At 37.5% G+C, this 17574-nt stretch overlaps 1 protein-coding gene across 3 annotated transcripts in view; it reads right to left on the bottom strand.

Moving 5' to 3' along the window:
- Positions 1-17574, bottom strand: part of SPIRE1 (spire type actin nucleation factor 1) — a 209253-nt gene that overhangs the window by 179436 nt on the left and 12243 nt on the right. For all 3 annotated transcript variants that reach the window (XM_041764959.1, XM_041764942.1, XM_041764950.1), the window contains exon 2: positions 3075-3109. In XM_041764959.1, the coding sequence (XP_041620893.1) occupies positions 3075-3109 (35 nt within the window). The remainder of the gene's footprint in view (positions 1-3074; positions 3110-17574) is intronic.

The raw sequence follows: 17574 nt of genomic DNA, 5'->3' as shown, positions 1-17574 counted from the left end.
CTTTCTACTTAAGTGGTCTCCTTTCTCTGAAGTCACCAAAATTCTTGAAAAAGTAGTTCCCACTTACTCTACTACCTCTCCTTTTTATTATTTTAATTAACAAATACAGAGACGTTCTCATTTTTTAAAAAAGTCCAAACAGAGATAAATCACCATCCATAATTCCAGTCTCTTCACCAGAGGTAACTATAATCACTCTTACCCCCTAGAAAATACTCTGAGCTGTTAGCTAAGTAATAGGATTGAACTTTCTACATTCTTGTGATTTTCTCTCTTCAAATAGTTATTTTTAAAATATCCTGAAAGAGAGTTGTTTAGATTCCAATTCTTTTGGTTATCCAAGGTATAGGTCAAAGAATAAGGGCTACTAATTAGGAGATTACAGAGAGAAAATGAGTGGCATTCCTATACAAAGTGAGTACTAAACAAAATGCTACGACAATGCTGATTTTATCATGCTACAACATAATAAGACAATAATGAGACATAGTCATCCTGATATACATGTGTGTCTGTGTGTGTGTTTGTATAAAACAGTGTCTTCAGGGTTTGTATAACAGTTTCACATATACCTGCTCTTTAAAAATTCACACAACCCATGAGGTCAATAGAAATTATGATTAACATTTTATACATAAAAAAGCCAAAGTTGTAGGACAGCAGGAGAAAAAACAGCTCAAAATTACATAGCTAGAAAGACGCATATCGGAAACCAGACAGAAGTTATATTTTCTGACTCAAATCAAATCCCATTCCTTTATATTACATTGAACAGTACACCAAAAATTCTCACAATATAAAAATATTAAGTTCTACTTTAAAAATAATGAAGTTCTTTCTTATTTTTAGAACTACTTTGGAAAAAAAAATTATCTCTACTTCCAAAGTTGAAAATACAAAGTTGTATAAGTTCTGAATGCAAAAAAGAAATTATTTTTGCTTCTTTATTACACAATACAATCCCTTAGGAAGCTTGCATTTTACTTAAAACAGTTGAAATTTACTAAAATCCACATCAACATGTAGACGCATTATGAAATTAGAAAAATAACTTCTTAAATCCTTTATTTAGGCATTGCCATCAACAAAGACCCAAGACTCCTAATGTAAAAATGATGCAACAGTATCTGAAAAGAACACCAGATATACATACTTCATGGATGCTACCACTGCATCTCAGTGCTACCCTTGAAACTCCTGCAAGGAATACAGAATCATGTGGAAATTCCTTAAGGTTCACTATCAGAATTTTGAACTAAATTATTAAAAAGTACTAACCTATTTATACAAATAACAAAGCATTTAATTCATTATTGAACTTACTGAAATACTGTTTCCAAGCCCCTATTTTTTTTTCCTACACCAAGGTAGCTCCAGAGGAGCTCAACACATCTAAATGTGTTGTTTTTTTTTTTTTTTTTTTTTTTTTTTCAGTTTGGAAGCCAGTTGAATTTCTGATGGAGTTTCCTTGACAGCGGGGCTGGGCAGGGGTGGCCAGACCCTCCCCATGCCCCAGGGGCTCTGGGATAGGAGCAGAAACAAAGTTTAAGGCTGTTGCCACTATATCCTGGACGCAACAACCTGGAAAATCATATTAATCAAGGAGACAAAAATCCCTCTAAACTCTGATACTGCACTCAAAATCAAATGAACAAAAATAAGATGCCCCAAGCCACAGCTCTAAGGATGACAGACCCCTGTCCCTTCCACAATGTTGTTGCTGTCATCAGGAGTCCTCAGTCAACCCTGGACTCAGTCATCACTTGGAGTCATGAGGGTGTAGGACTCTTGCTTGGTCCCTCCATCCTTGCTTGGTGTGGGTTCCAGTGATCTCCCAGGGGAGTGGCGAGGGGCTGAAGCACTCAGTAGGAACAGGGGGAGTAGGAACAAGGGGCTGGTGTGTCAGGGTGGCCTCTGGGTGAGAACCACAGGGGCCGTATGTGTTTAACTTATTAGCTGACAGGCTTCCCATCCTCCGCCTCCTTAGGACACCGTCCAGGTTCTGGGATTGCCCAACCCTGTGCCAGCACTGCAGTGTGGCTGTGATCCATCTGTCTTGGGGATCAGGACAGGGTATTCCCTGCAGATGGGGCTGGAGCCAGGGAAAGGGCAGGCACATGCCAGGTCAGAACGAACCCAACTTTTCAGAAGCACCTCCCTTTCCCCCACACCTCCCCCGTGTTACATTGTAATATATATATATTCCCACTAACCTGGCTGATAGTGGCATCTTCCCGCAGACATTTCAAACCTGTAACTTTTATATGAAAGGAAAATAAACACCAATGAAAGCTGCGTCCAAGTGACAATCGGAACTGCCCCCCCTCACAGGCGGGGCTCTGGCACACTTAGGGTGCAGGTCGTGTATCCCAGTTCCCACACCCGAGTGCTACTGTTGGGGGAGTTTGGGAAGGGTGGACAGAGGCCACCAGCCTGTCTAGAATTTTCCCTCCTCAGTCTTGTGCTCCGTAAGTCGATTACTGCGCTAATCCTCTACTGCCCCGTAGCATCCATTTCTAGGGTGGCATTTGGGGTCACAGAGGTACCTAGAGCTAGTTTTCAAAAAAAATATATATATATATTTATTATGACACGTTAGATTATGAAAAAACTGAACTTGAACTATTTCTTATTAAGGGCTCTGAATCTTAGTATCTCAATTTCACACATAATAACATGAGAAATTTTTAAAGCCATGATTAAGCTAATCTTTTTAACACATGCTGGCATTTTAAAAATATGGGCAAGAGGGGTGGCCTGGCTGGCTCATTCAGTGGGGCATGCAACTCTTAATATCAAGGTTGGGAGTTTGAACCCCACACCGGGTATGCAGATTACTTAAAAATAAAGTCCTAAAACACACACACACACACACACACACACACACACACATATATATGGGGAAGATAACTGATTTTTTCACATTTTACTCTTCTTAAATGTAAAAGATGTATACCTGCTCTCAACACAATGTTTTCAGAAGACCAAAACCCATGAGATATAATTCAATACTTAAGTTAATCTAAAGAACTGTAAAGCTACTTTACTAATAAATATTTGAGTATTTCTCTTACCTCTGTTTCTGTACAATGTGAATATCCCAATTTACCTGTAATAAAAATACACAAAGTTACTTCCAAAGGATTTTAGCTTATCACTGATAAATACTTGAGCTACCTTGCCATAGATAGCTTCATTATATCTATGAAAATCTATGCAAATAGAAGGTGCTACAATGGCTGATATTCTAGAAGGTCCTGCTTAGAGATTTGTTTATACAGGTCCATAAGAAAATAATAAGCAGGAAGATGGGAAGAATATACTCAACTGTAATAAGATTTAAAACACACATATTTTACTATGCATATATAAGTTAATGAAAGTAAAATAAAAATACTTTTATTAAAGTCTTACTTTTTAAAACATTAAAGGTATTTAAAAGGTACCTTTTAAAATACTCTAAAATACCTTCAAAAAATTTTAAGACTCTTGGGCTTTTTTCCAAATATATATTCTAGTTTAAAGGTACAGTGATCATTTCAATGAAAGTATAAATGCCTCAAACTAATATTTTCTTTAATATATAATGGTTGTTCTTTGGTAAGATTAGACAAAAGCACATTATTAAAGAATAATTATAATTGAACAATATATGGTTGTTCCAACATCAATATTTTCTGCTCACTGAGACATAATTGCAAGGAACATGTACAATTATATATTTCTGTCAATTTGGATGAATAAAACATATACTTTTAAAATAAAAACCAGCTATTTTAAAGATCACTTATTAATTAGTTTTAACAAAAAGAATAGGTTATGCATTTATATTGGGTACTAAAACATTTAATTTCCTCAGTCCACACTTCTCATATTTCATTGTCCTCAGTTCAAACATACATTAACCTCTACCTCCTTCCAACAACACTCTTTCCCCCAAAGTGCTTCCTCTCTCCAGCCTCCGACTTCAATATCTAGCCCTAGCCCACAATGGTTGTTTCAGCAGCCTGTTTTTTCTTTAATGCTTAATGAGAATTTATACACCTTACAGTTTATGATGATACCACCAAAAAACAAACAAACAAACAACGTTTTTTATGAGCCTCCCAACTCTTAAAATGGAAAAACTGAAATCCACAATTTCTGATGACCTAATGATCCTAAGTACTGGCAGAAACTGAGGCCAGAAAACAAGGGACCGTGGGTTCTGTGGATTAAAAATGATATATGAGCAATAAATAAAAGTTAAAATTATATACGAGCAATAAATATAGAGATAAAATGAGTTTACTATATAATGGTTTTATATACTTTGGTTTGATGAATAACTACATATTTATTATTTTTAAGTGAAACTATATATTACAGACTTAAGTATCATATATATACTTTTTACGATTTTATTTATTTTACAGAAAAAGAGAGAGGACAAGCAGGGGGAGCTGCAGGCAGAGAATAAGAAGCAGATTACTCTCTGAGCAGGGAGCCTGATGTGGGGCTCCATTGAAGGACCCTGGGATCATGACCTGAGCCAAAGGTAACTCTTAACCAGGTGCCCTACCATGTATTTTATTTATATATACATATGACTGCTCAGAACATTAGTGCTTTGGGTAGGATAATTATCCTTGACCCCCAAAGGTGATTAGCTTAACCTAGGAAAACTGTGAACACAGGTTTGAAGAAGGGCACAGACTACCTCTCAACAAACTTTTAGAGTATCTACTCTATCGAAAGGAAGGAGGGAAAGAGAAAGCAGGGAGGGAGGGAGGAGAAATACGGCGTTAACCCAACAGAGAGTAACTCTTGGAGAGTACAAGGATGTATATCTCCAGTATGACAGATTCTTAAGATAAAAAGAATTGCAAAGAAAGTGGTAGGTTTGTTGTTGGTAGTAGTAAAGCTCAGAAAAAACAAATTTTCATTTGACAATTTTTGAGTTGAACCTGTTTTATATATATTGTAGCACTGAGAAACAAATATGCTGATGTTGCTGGGAATCGTAAGCTGAGGGAGAAGGACCATACCAGCCTACCATGTTGGAAGGAGACAAAGAGCCCTATGGTGGTGAACCAGAATTAGGGGTACTAACAAATTAAAAAGAAAACATACTTCCTAGCTCTTCCTTCAAAAGAAGGAGAAGTAATAGCACCCCATTTTTGCAAGAGCACACTCTCAAAGGAATCAGTACTCAGGGGACTGGCTGACTCCAAGGATGGGACAAGGAAATTACAAGATAAGCTGGAACACCTTTTTGCACCAGAAAGTAATGAAGTACTTAAAGGATGACAGACTGATGTCAAAATGGCACAAGTCTTATGAAATAGATTTTTATGATGACCTATATTATAAAAATGAAAATGCTTTTCTATAAAGAGTACCAAAAATTTTTGTGGGAGTGCACCACCACTTCTGGTTATTCAGTTTGAGCTGGTGATTAAATCATGCAACTATGGAAATGTGGTTAAGTATGAAGTGCTTGACCACCTACACCACTCTGCCACCCAAATCCCTGCCCAGACTCTGACCCAGGAATCAAAAAATCCCAATTATATGACAGCAGAGCTTTAAGGAACCTTGGAAATGATCCTGCCCAATCCATTCATATTATAGATGAGTAAGTCAAATTCCTTGCGCAAAATGACAGGGCTAAAGTAAACTCCAAGACTCCTGACCCTTGTCACGAGCATTGTTGTGGTTTTGTTATCCTGTCTTCCCATTCCCACTTACAGGGACCAGTGGGGTTCAGGAAGGGGACTAGAGATGTGCTATCGTAGCTACCTACCCATTATAATATTGTTTATGGAGAAATGGGGAATTGTATTCCTTGATTTAGCAGTTGGAAACTGCCAGTAGAGCAACAAAGAAATTTTCATTTGACAATTTTTGAGTCCTTCTTCAAAGGTGAACCATCCCTGTTTTCCAGAACCAAACCTAAAGAATCCCTCTAAAACCTATAATCTTAGGACTTCATTTACTACAGGTCAAGTAAACTATGCTGATGGTAGGCCTACCAAGGTTTCATATTGCTTTTTTAAGATATTATTTATTTATTCATGAGACACACAGAGGCAGAGACACAGGCAGAGGGAGAAGTAGGCTCCCTGCAGGGACTCAATCCCAGGACCCTGGGATGACAACCTGAGTTGAAGGCAGACAATCACTGAGCCAACTTTAGTTGCCCTGGGAAGGCAGTGGGTACAGAAGAGCAGGGGCAAGCCTCCCAAGGTTTGAATCCCAGGTAGGTTACTAGCTAAATTTAAGGCCTCTATACTTCAGTCTCCCATTTGTAAGTCAGAGGCTAAGAAGATTACCTATCTCAGGGTGCCTGGGTGGTTCAGTCAGTTAAGCATCTGCCTTCAGCTCAGGTCATGACCCCAGCTTCAGGGGTCTTCGGATTAAGCCCTGTTGTCAGGCTCCCTGCTCGCAAGGGAGTCTGCTTCTTGCCCCTCTGCCCCTCCCCACCCTCGCGCTCTGTCAAATAAATAAATAAAAAACTTTTAAAAAGAAGAGTACCTCTCACAGGATTGTTGTGAGGATCTAAAGTGATAATCCAAGAAAACTACTCAGTTCACTGCCTGCCACAGAGTCAGCATTCAATATTAGCTCTATTACCATTTTAGTCTTTGAGCGTTCTCCCCAAAGAGAAAGTAAGCCAAAAACTTGTCTTCCAAACTCAAAAAGCTCCAAGTCAATAGATCAGTTGGCCCCTTAAATACCTAGGTATCATTTAATAATAATATTAAATTATTATTTAATTTAATATTAATTAAATTTTAATTAATTAATATTAATAATAAATATTAATAATTAATTTATTAAATTAAATATAATTAATATATAGGACTCACAGGGAGGCATTTGAGTCCTCACCCTTCCTGTTCTCCCCTCACACTCTCACCATCTCCCTCCTCCCTGTCTCCGCTAGAGTAACTTAGTGGTCACCTTTTACTGCCAGTGCACACCCTTGAGGGTCTTATCTTACTTCCTAAGTGCACCCTCCAAAACTGAGAGCAGTCTGAGAATGATTCTAGTTCTTAGAAAAATTATTAATTTTTCATCTCCCTACCCTGAACATCTCTGATTGAAACTTCATTTCTATTTTTACAAGATACCAACCTTAAAGGAAAAGCTATGAGCAGTGGAACTATTCCAAAAACCTCTGCCAGAGATGTATTAAAGGAAAAAGCATCCATCCAAACTACCCTATTTCTAGAAACAACATGCCATTCAAACCAATCCCCACAATGCTTTTAAACCCCAAGAAAAACTGTTAATGAAATATCTCATTAATACTTACAATTAATCAAATACTTGCTCTATATAGAGCAAACATATTATACATGCTGGTGTAAAACCTTCATTTTTACAGCTGAGGAGTCTCAAGCTCTAGGGAATAAATTACTCACTGAAGGTCAAAGAACTGTGACCAGTTACCCAGGCTGCTTCTTACCCACCCAGCTGTCCTACATTCTCCCCTAGCTCACTAAGAGAGAGACTCCTAGGAGGCAATGGATGCCCAAAAGTGAAACACAGGATCAGCACTGGTGGGGAAAGTTTGGGAATATTAATAAACTTTATTTTATTTTTTTATTTGAGAGACAGCAAGAGAGCATGAGCAGGGTGAGGACAGAGGGAGAAGCAGGCTCCCCGCTGAGCAGGGAATCCAAGGCAGAGCTCAATCCTAGGACCCTGGAAGCATGACCCGAGTAGAAGGCAGACACTTAACAACTGAGCCACCCGGGTGCTCCTAAAAAACTTTCTAAGTATCACTTTGGTTTATTTGCCCACTGCTCATAACTATAAAATGTGGGTAAAGAAAAAGATATGCTGTCTATGTGAGCTCTATGCCCTCTTAACAGGACAAAGAATTCCTGACTGATCAATATGAACAGTACATTTAATCACATTTTGTAGGATTTGGGCCATAATCTTATTATTTTAAAGAAGTGTAGAAGCATAAAGATATCATGTTTTTTTGGAAGAGTTGGTGCAAAATTGATTCAATTTTTTTGAGGGGGGCAGTGGAGAGGGAGAGGGAGAATCCTAAGTAGGCTCCAAGCCCAGCAGCACAGAGCTCAAAGCAGGGGCTCGATCAATTCCACAAGCTCAAGATCATGACCTGAGCCGAAATCAAGACTCAGACTCCTAACCAACTGAGCCACCCAGGCACCCCCCAAAATATGGCTTATTATTGCCAGTCACTTTACTAGGGACTAGAATCTAGCCCTTAGACCTCATATCAGTGGCTAAAACTAACTACCAGACTTCCCCAGCATAGACCAATTACTGGCTCTTATCTATAGCTACAGTTTGCCCTTTCTGGCTCTGCTTGCTCTTCAGAGGACAAGTGGATTTCTGCAAATGGATTTTTGGGGGCCTGGATGCTGCACAGAATACTCCTGATTTCCAGCCCTCCATGAGGGTAGGCCTCACCACCATTGTGGCCACCCCCAACCTAGGAGTAAGTCTGGCCCAGACCCCAAACTCTCCCAACCTATTCCATGGTACTAGAGGGGCCAATTTATAGCTGATCTTGTAGTGAAATCAAAGTTTTAAAATTATGTTTTCTTGGGGTCCTGGCTGGCTCAGTCAGAGAAGCATGAAACTCTTGATCTTGGGATTATGAGTCTGAGCCCCATGTGGGATGTAGAGATTACTTAAATAAAACTTTAAAAATATGTGTTTTCTTAATTACTAGTGTTATTTTTCTCTTTCTATTCAGCAACCTTAATTAACTAAACTTTTTATCATCTCACAGAATATCATTAAATATCAAGTATTTTCCACTAAAAAATAATTTCAGCATAACTTTTTAATGAAACTCAACTATTATATTTGTCTCTTTTATGTAATTTGGCAACATTCAAAACTTGTATAGCAAAAAGGTTTCATCTCTTGTGCCAATTCAAACTGAATGGTAGTGACAGTCTAGAATCCTATCTTCAAAAGAGCTGTGAGGGTAAATATGGGGTGAGAGGCACCCATGACCATTTAGCAATGTTTGTCATGGGAACAGAAGGGAGTGACAACACAGAAGCCACATTCCTGACACTCTGTGTTAGAGGATGGGATGATGGAAATTGTGGTTCCTTTTGTAAACAGTGTGGATTTGGATTAAAATTTCTCCCTACTGATATTAATTCAAACATTAATTGCTTAAATTCCATGAGACCTCAAAAATACACTGAGATCACAGCACTCTATCACTTTATCCAAGAATAAGGAGAATTTGGAGGGGATCTTCTCCAATCCAAATCATAAAAAAAGGTCTACTATCAAGTGCCAATCCCAAAAATTTTTGTATTTCCTATCAAATGCAGATTCTGGTTTTCATGCATTTCATAAGCACCACTGTGTTATTCTCCTTAGACTGTCCTCTCCTACTCTGGCACCTGATCACGTATGAGACCACCCTAGCCAAGAGTACCACTGCCAGAGAGGTATCTCAGGTTCTTCTATCTCTAAATACAAGCTCCTTTACTTAGTGTCATAACTGCTGCCCACATTCACTTAGCCAAATGTTATGATAATAAGCATCAGACCTGAGAATTAAAACCACATCATTTGCTGTCTCCTCTTATATCCATGTTACCATGTGACATTAAATAGTTGATCTGCAACCTTCTGGAAGAGCAAACGAACTTAATAGGAATAAATACGACTCCACTGGAAAATTATTTTTTCCAGGCTGATTTAATTTCTAAGTATAAGTCATCATCTTCTCACCCTATGCTGCCTCTCCTGCCTTTGCAGCAGCCAGGCACACAGGTGGGAAGTCTGAGAGCCTTCTAAGATGCCTTCCTTTCTCACCCCCATATCAAAAACTAAAGGGCCATGTCCTGTACTATTTCCTAGATCATTTCCAATCTGACTCTTTCTCCCCATTTACTGCCCTCCTTCAAACCTCCATCACCTCCTATCTGAAGAGCCCTAACACTCCCAACTGGTTAAGCAACTTAAAAGCTACTAAGACCCAATGATAGTATGCCCACTGGTCTCTCTGCCCTTGTTTTTACTCAAGTCAATCCATTTTCTACAAATCTCCCACAGTCATCTTTCCAAAAAGAGTAACCTGCTTACATCATTTTTCTGCTTAAAATCCTTATATGACTCCCCATTGCCTATACAGGCTATAAATACAAACTCCACAGTGTGGCACACAAATGTTCTTCATAATCTGATCTCAGTCAACATACTTTTCTAGCCTGTCTCATTCTCCACCACGCCCTCACACATCCTATGCTCCAGGCACAGTGGACGCCCACTGCAAAGACGACAAACAGGTTGAACTTCACGTGCCAACTCCAAATAATTGGTAGTGGCTGCCTGAAGCTCAGCTGAGAACTCTGAAGCTGCTTATAAATTTAGCAGCAAAAATGCAATGACTGATTAAACAGTGTCTGCTTTTGGTATGGGGAAGTGGGCATTGGCACAAATGTCATTCTATCATCCATGTACTACTGTTCTTTGAATAGTTCTTCCACATTTCTAAACCTTTGTACTTTCTGTTGCTTCTACCTAAGTCTCCTCCTTTTATCCCACTACTCATCCTTCAAGGCCTCTCCAGAAAACTGGTTTCCTGTGACACCTGCCTCCTATTACACCAGCAATCAGTCACTCTAACCCTTGGGCTCACACAGGTTTCTGTGCATGTGTCTAGTACTTCAGATTGCTGTAACTATGCTGTAAGGGTTAGTTTATGCACCTGCGAGCTTCTTGAAGCTACAGGTGTACTTTATCCTTGTGTCTTCAAATCTAATACAGTGCACTTAGAAAGCACTCATGTACTGGTGAAATGAATAAATGAAATGGTGTAATGCCAGATTCCTCTAACATGATATTATCACTAAAATCCAGAAGGTATGGCCAAGCCTAGAACCAGACAACCTGTGATGACTGTTAGTGGCATTCTACTACTACTCAACACCTATATCTATATACATCTTTATCTCTCAAAAATACAAGATAGTAAAGGAGTATACTAGATAGAAATTTGGCTTCCAGGGATCCCTGGGTGGCCCAGCGGTTTGGCGCCTGCCTTTGGCCCAGGGCGCGATCCTGCAGACCCGGGATCGAATCCCACATCGGGCTCCCGGTGCATGGAGCCTGCTTCTCCCTCTGCCTGTGTCTCTGCCTCTCTCTCTCTCTGTGACTATCATAAATAAAAAAAAAAAAAATTTAAAAAAAAAAAATCTCACAAAGTTCAGAGAAAAAGTTAGACATTAGGTAATATAATACTATCTGATTCTATACACCTAAGTTCAAATATAGGCAAAACTTATGATGTTAGAAGTCATGAGAGTGGTGACCCTTGGGTGGCTGGTGACTGAGGGTTCACAAGCCTACTTGGGATGCTAATAATGTTCTGTTTCTTGATCTATATTCTGGTTACAAGACTGTATCCACATTGTGAAAATCCATCATTTACAATTTTTGCACTTTTCTATGGGTTACATCTTAATTAAAATTTGCTTTTAAAATGAGGATAAAATAGGGGTGCACCTGGGTGGCTCAACTGGTTAAGTGTCTAACTCTTGATTTCAGCTCAGGTCATAATATGGAGCACCATATTATATTAGGCTCTGTGCTGGGCAAGGAGCTTGCTTAAAATTCTCTCTCCCTCCCCTGCTCAGCCCTCCCTCCTAACTCTCTCTCCCTCTAAAAATAAATAGACAAATAATTGAATAAAATAAAGACTAAATAGAGATATTTGCAGATAACAAAAATTGAGTGAATTTTTTTTTAATTTTATTTATTCATGAGAGAAACAGAGAGAGAAAGAGAGGCATAAACACAGATAGAGGGAGAAGCAAGCTCCTTGCAGGGAGCCCAATGTGGGACTCGATCCCCCAGACCCGGGGATCACACCCTGAGCCGAAGGCAAACACTCAACTGCTGAGCCACCCAGGCATTCCAAAACTTGAATGAATTTTACAGTGGGAGACCTGCACTAAAGTAGATACTAAAGGAGTTTTTCAGGCAGGAAGAAAATTATCCCAGAAGAAAGTATGATAATACAGGAAGAAACACAGAACATGGAAAGAATAAATATGTGGAAAATTCTAAATGAATGTTAAATTGTACAAAAATATTGTCTTATAGATAAAATCTATGATAAACTACAAACTAAAACACATGCCAATAACCATTAAACAACAGAAGGAGATATATTAAATTAGAATGTTCTAAGATCTTTGCACTCTCTGGAGATTAAAACAGTCATTTATATAGACTTTAATAAAAATTCAACAATGTATATTGTAAAGTAACTACTAAAAAATAGTAAAGAAATGTACAATAAGCAAGCTAATGAAGGAGAAAATTTTAGCACTTAAAAAAATTCTTAACTGAAAAAAAGGGAGAGAAAATGAATACAGCCTGGTGGGACAAATAGAAAGCAGATGGTAAGACGGTGTATTTTAAAATCCAAGCAATTATACTAAATGTAAACAGAATAAAAAATCCAATTTAAAATTAAGTATCATTATAATACACAAACAAATAATCCAAACCATATCCTGCTTGTAAAACATACACCTTACATGTAAGAATACTAAAAATTTGAAAGTAAAATTATGGGAAGGAATATACTATGCAAAGATTAATTAGGGAATGCTATTAAAGAAAAAAAGGAAAACTAGTGTAACGTGTCAACTATAGTTCTATCACTATCACTAACCATAGTGATAAAAGGGTAAAGTCACCATGAAGATATTATAACCTTAAATGGGCACGCATCTAATAACACAGTCTCTCTATATAAATAAAAGCTGACAGAATAATGCATGAATAAAAGAAGAAATCACAAAGAAAATTAGAAAATCATTTGAATTCAATGATAATAAAACTGATATGTCAAAACTTCTATTCATTGAAACATACCATAAAAGAAAAGCTACAGAGTTAGAAAAAATATCTGTAATATACATAACTGGCAGATGGCTTGTATCCAGAGTATATAAAAATCAAAACATATAATAAATTACCAAAAACTTAAAATAAATTGATTAGAGGTTATCAGGGTCTAGGGGAAGCTGAGAATGAGCAGTTAGTTATTGCTTAATGCGTACAGAGTTTCTGTTTGTGTGATGAAAAATCTTATAAACAATATAAATAATAGTGAAAGGGAATATAAGGGAAGGGAGAAGAAATGTGTGGAAAATATCAGAAAGGGAGACAGAACATAAAGACTCCTAACTCTGGGAAATGAACCTGGGGTGGTAGAAGGGGAGGAGGGTGGGGGGTGGGGGTGAATGGGTGACGGGCACTGATAGGGCACTTAACGGGATGAGCACTGGGTGTTATTCTGTATGTTGGCAAATTGAGCACCAATAAAAAATAAATTTATTTAAAAAAAAAAGAAAAATCTTATAAACAGTGGTGATGGTTGTGTTACTCTGTATGTTGGCAAATTGAACACCAATAAAAAATAAATTTATTTAAAAAAAAAGAAAAATCTTATAAACAGTGGTGATGGTTGTGTAACATTGTGAATGTAAATTAATGCCTTTAAATGGTTAAAATAACATTTATGTTTTATATTTTTTACAAGGAAAAAAAAACTAGAGGTGCACCTGGGTGGCTCAGTGGTTGAGCATCTGTCTTTGGCTCTGATGCTCATGATCCCCCATGATCCTGGGGTCCTAAGATCCAGTCCCACATCAGGCTCCCTGCAGGGAGCCTGCTTCTCCCTCTGCCTGTGTCTCTACCTCTCTCTGTGTCTCTCTCATGAATAAGTAAATAAAATCTTTAAGAAAAAAGAATACTCGACAAATAAATAGTCAAAAGACCTAAAGAGGAATTTCACAAAAGAGACATCAATATGGCTAATAGACATATGAAAAGGCACTCAACATGATTAGCCATGTGTTAAATGCAACTCAAAGCCATTATAAAATATGTACCATAACATACCTGCCAAAATTAGTAAACTTTTCTTTTTTTTTTTTTTTTATTTATTTATTATAGTCACAGAGAGAGAGAGAGGCAGAGACACAGGCAGAGGGAGAGAAGCAGGCTCTGTGCACCGGGAGCCCGACGTGGGACTCGATCCCCGGTCTCCAGGATCGTGCCCTGGGCCAAAGGCAGGCGCCAAACCGCTGCGCCACCCAGGGATCCCAACTTTTCTTTTTTTAATGACATTCCCAAGAGGTACAGTGAATATGGTACAACAGACACATTGCTAACAAGGTAACCTGAAAAACCACTTTGGAAAACTACTTGGCAATATCGACTAAAACTTAAGAGACACATGTGCAACAACCAGCAATTCTACTAGATATATACCTAACAGAAGCATACATATATTCAAGAGTATTTATAGTAGTGTTATTTAAAATAGCTAAAACTCCAGACAATTCATATGACCATCCATAACAGCTGGGTAAATCAATTTTGGTATTTTCATACCAACTGAATACCATATAGCAATGAAAATAAACTAATGCTACATGCAGTATCAAGTAATTTGTCTCACAATGTTGAACAACAACAACAAAAAAAAGCCAGACACAAAAAACACATAATGTAAGATGCTATACAGTAAAGTTCACAAACAAGCAAGCCCTACCTATGGTGACAGAAACTAAGACAATAATTACATTTGGAAGACTTGTAGGCTACTTGTAACGCTCCTTTATCCGCAGGTTGGTGTTTACATGGTTGTGTTACTAATGATTCGTGCTCTTTTTCTCTATGTATGAACTTCCAAAAAAAAAAAAAAAAAAAAGGAAAAGTTGTGAAAAAATGGGAGAAAGTCCAAAAAAATAAGTTTTGAGAAGGAAATGTCAAAGGAAATTATTTTTTTAGAGAGAATAAAAGTGGCCAAAGATTGAATTAATGCAACATACCAAAAAAAAGTGTTTTAAGAGATTCTGACCAACATTTGATTACCAGGCTATCATCACTAAAACAAAAGAAACCTACCAAACTCCCATACAACTTGATGAAATGTACTTACACAATTAAAAATACTACTGAACTCTTGCACAACTAGCTGAAATTTGCTTAAACTGCATAAAAATTTGATGTGACATTTTCTTAATGTGTTTTCTTTGTATGATGAGGGCAATACAAGTAGCAGAACAGAATGGTTCTGGAATGTCTATCCTTCATACATTTAAAAATCAATAGAATGCCATTGAGATACTGACCTGAGAACAGCAAAGGCTGAACCAATAAGCTCAATAAATTCAATGCATGAATAAACAAATCTTACCTTGTCTTGACCTTGTTATACCGTCACTCAAAAGTAACTACACAGAAGTTAGAATTAGGGAAAATATTACAAGCTTTCCCAATTATTTTGCATTGCTGCATATAAACCAGTATTTTTCTGGTCCCTACAATATCCATGATCCCATGAAATACTTATTAGCCAAAACCAAAAACTATTTGCCCAATATTTTGTTTTCATCTCCTTTGTTTGGTTAAGACATTCTATGAGCATATCACAAGAGTATATTTTACCCCACACTATCCTGCAGAGCAGTAACGAAAATGTATGTTTATAAAATGGGGAACTATTTCAAATGTGGTTGATTGCCAACATTCTGCACGGTTCTCCTGCAGCTTCCATAAGTACTTACAAGAGGAAGGCCAATGATCACAAGATTTGTCTAAACCAGTTCTCAACCATCCACATACCTCAGTCAATCCATACTTGACCCTAAGCCACATTTCACTGACCTCTTCTCAGCTTCAGTATATCCAAACTGATATCCCAGTACAGGCTCCTCTGGCTTTAGTTCCCAGGTATCTCTCCCTTCTGATAAACGGTGTACACAGACTGTTCTCTCTTAACCTCTCTATTCAACTTGGCTCAATGGTATTCATTACTTAACTGTTGAAAGGATGAACAAATACACAGTGTGGCAAGCATGTCAACAAAAGCCAAGATACCAGAGAGACGACACTTCATAAATCTAACAAAGAAGTCTGAACACCAAAAATAATTAAACCTTTTATTCCAATGCTTCTCCATATTAAAAACAAAACCACCACAGTATCAACAAGCATAAATGGTGCTCAACTCCTTAAAGCTGTGTCTGACTGTAAGGCTGGGGCAAAAAAATATATGTCATTAACCTTGGAGCATCTTGTAGTGTCAGAAAGTGATGATGTGCTCAAAAACACAAAAGGATGGCTACATGTCAAAGAGACACAGGAATCAACCTGAAGAAACTTCCAATGACCACAGCTGGAACAATGCGAGCAACAAAATAACATGGTAATGAGGGCAACCATCTTCGGCCCCCTCCCTCTTTGGGAGCTTTGCACTGTCACTTTACTATCATCCAATTAACTCTGCATGGTCATCCATCATAAAAAAAAATTTTTTTAATTAACATAGTAATGAATAACAAAATATAAAATATATACAATTCCAGAATGATATAAATAAGTAAATGGCAGGAGAAGGGACAAATCTTCCTTACAGAATAATTCCAAATAATATTAAGCAAATATTATAAAATTATATTAAAACTAAGTAACATCAATTAAGTAGTAATAACAATATTAATTCTATAACAAGAACCAAAAACCAGTTGCCCAATGGTATTTAGTTTTCATCTACTTTAACAAAAGAGCAATTAATTAACAATACAATTAGTTCAATAACCATATTAATTAATCCCTCCAGGAGGAGGCCTCCTTCTCTAGTGCAGGCTGAATTTAGCGACTCCTTTCCAAAGAACAGAGTATAGAAAAAGGTAAGCAGAGTAACTCTTTAGTGGAGAAAGCTGGCAAACTAAAGTGCATTATCACCAGTGGTACTGTGTGGATATAATGTGCCCTAATCCTATGTGATGAGAGGTGCCTCCCCCTGGGTGGTTATTCTTTTGCCCAAACACATAACCCCAGTCTAGTAAGGAAAACATCAGGCAAACCTAAATGGAGAGTCTACAAAACCCCTGACCAGTACTCCTCAAGACTGTCAAGTCAGGAAACAAGGAAAGTGTAAGAAATCACAACAGACTAGAAGAGACTAAGGAGATGTGAGAACTAAATGCAATATTGTATTCTGGATGGGATTCTGAAACAGAAAAAAAGACATTAATGAAAAACAAAACAAAAAAAAAACTAGAGAAATCCAAATTAAGCCTGGAGTTAATAGTAATGTGCCAATGCTGGCTTCTTAGTTGTGACAAAGATACCACAGTAGTATAAGATGTTACATAGGAGAACTGGATGAGGAGGAGTACATAGGAATTCTCTGTGCTATCTCTGCAAATTTCCTGTAAATCTAAAATGATATCAAAATAAAAATTTTTTCAAAAAAACTATATTTGGCAATATAGTGGCAACTATATTTGCCACTATATTTGGCAACAGGCAATATTTTCTTCATAGTTTTAAACAAATATTTGGAAGAGAATAATTTATTTTTTCTACTTAGCCAACAGGAAGCAAATGAAAAACATAAAATGGGTCCTATGACAGTGGGATGGGAACGGTTATCATTTTATAGAATTTATGATGCAGAAAAGGGATTTTGACCTTACACGCGAAACAGGCAGAGCGTGACTCGTATCTCTTACCAACATACCACCTTTGGTAGATCAAAATTCT

The sequence above is a fragment of the Vulpes lagopus genome, chromosome 1 (genome assembly GCF_018345385.1).
Source record: "Vulpes lagopus strain Blue_001 chromosome 1, ASM1834538v1, whole genome shotgun sequence".
In the NCBI taxonomy this organism is placed as follows: domain Eukaryota; kingdom Metazoa; phylum Chordata; class Mammalia; order Carnivora; family Canidae; genus Vulpes; species Vulpes lagopus.
Note: the sequence above shows the minus strand (reverse complement) of the source record. Positions and strands in the feature narration are given on the sequence as shown.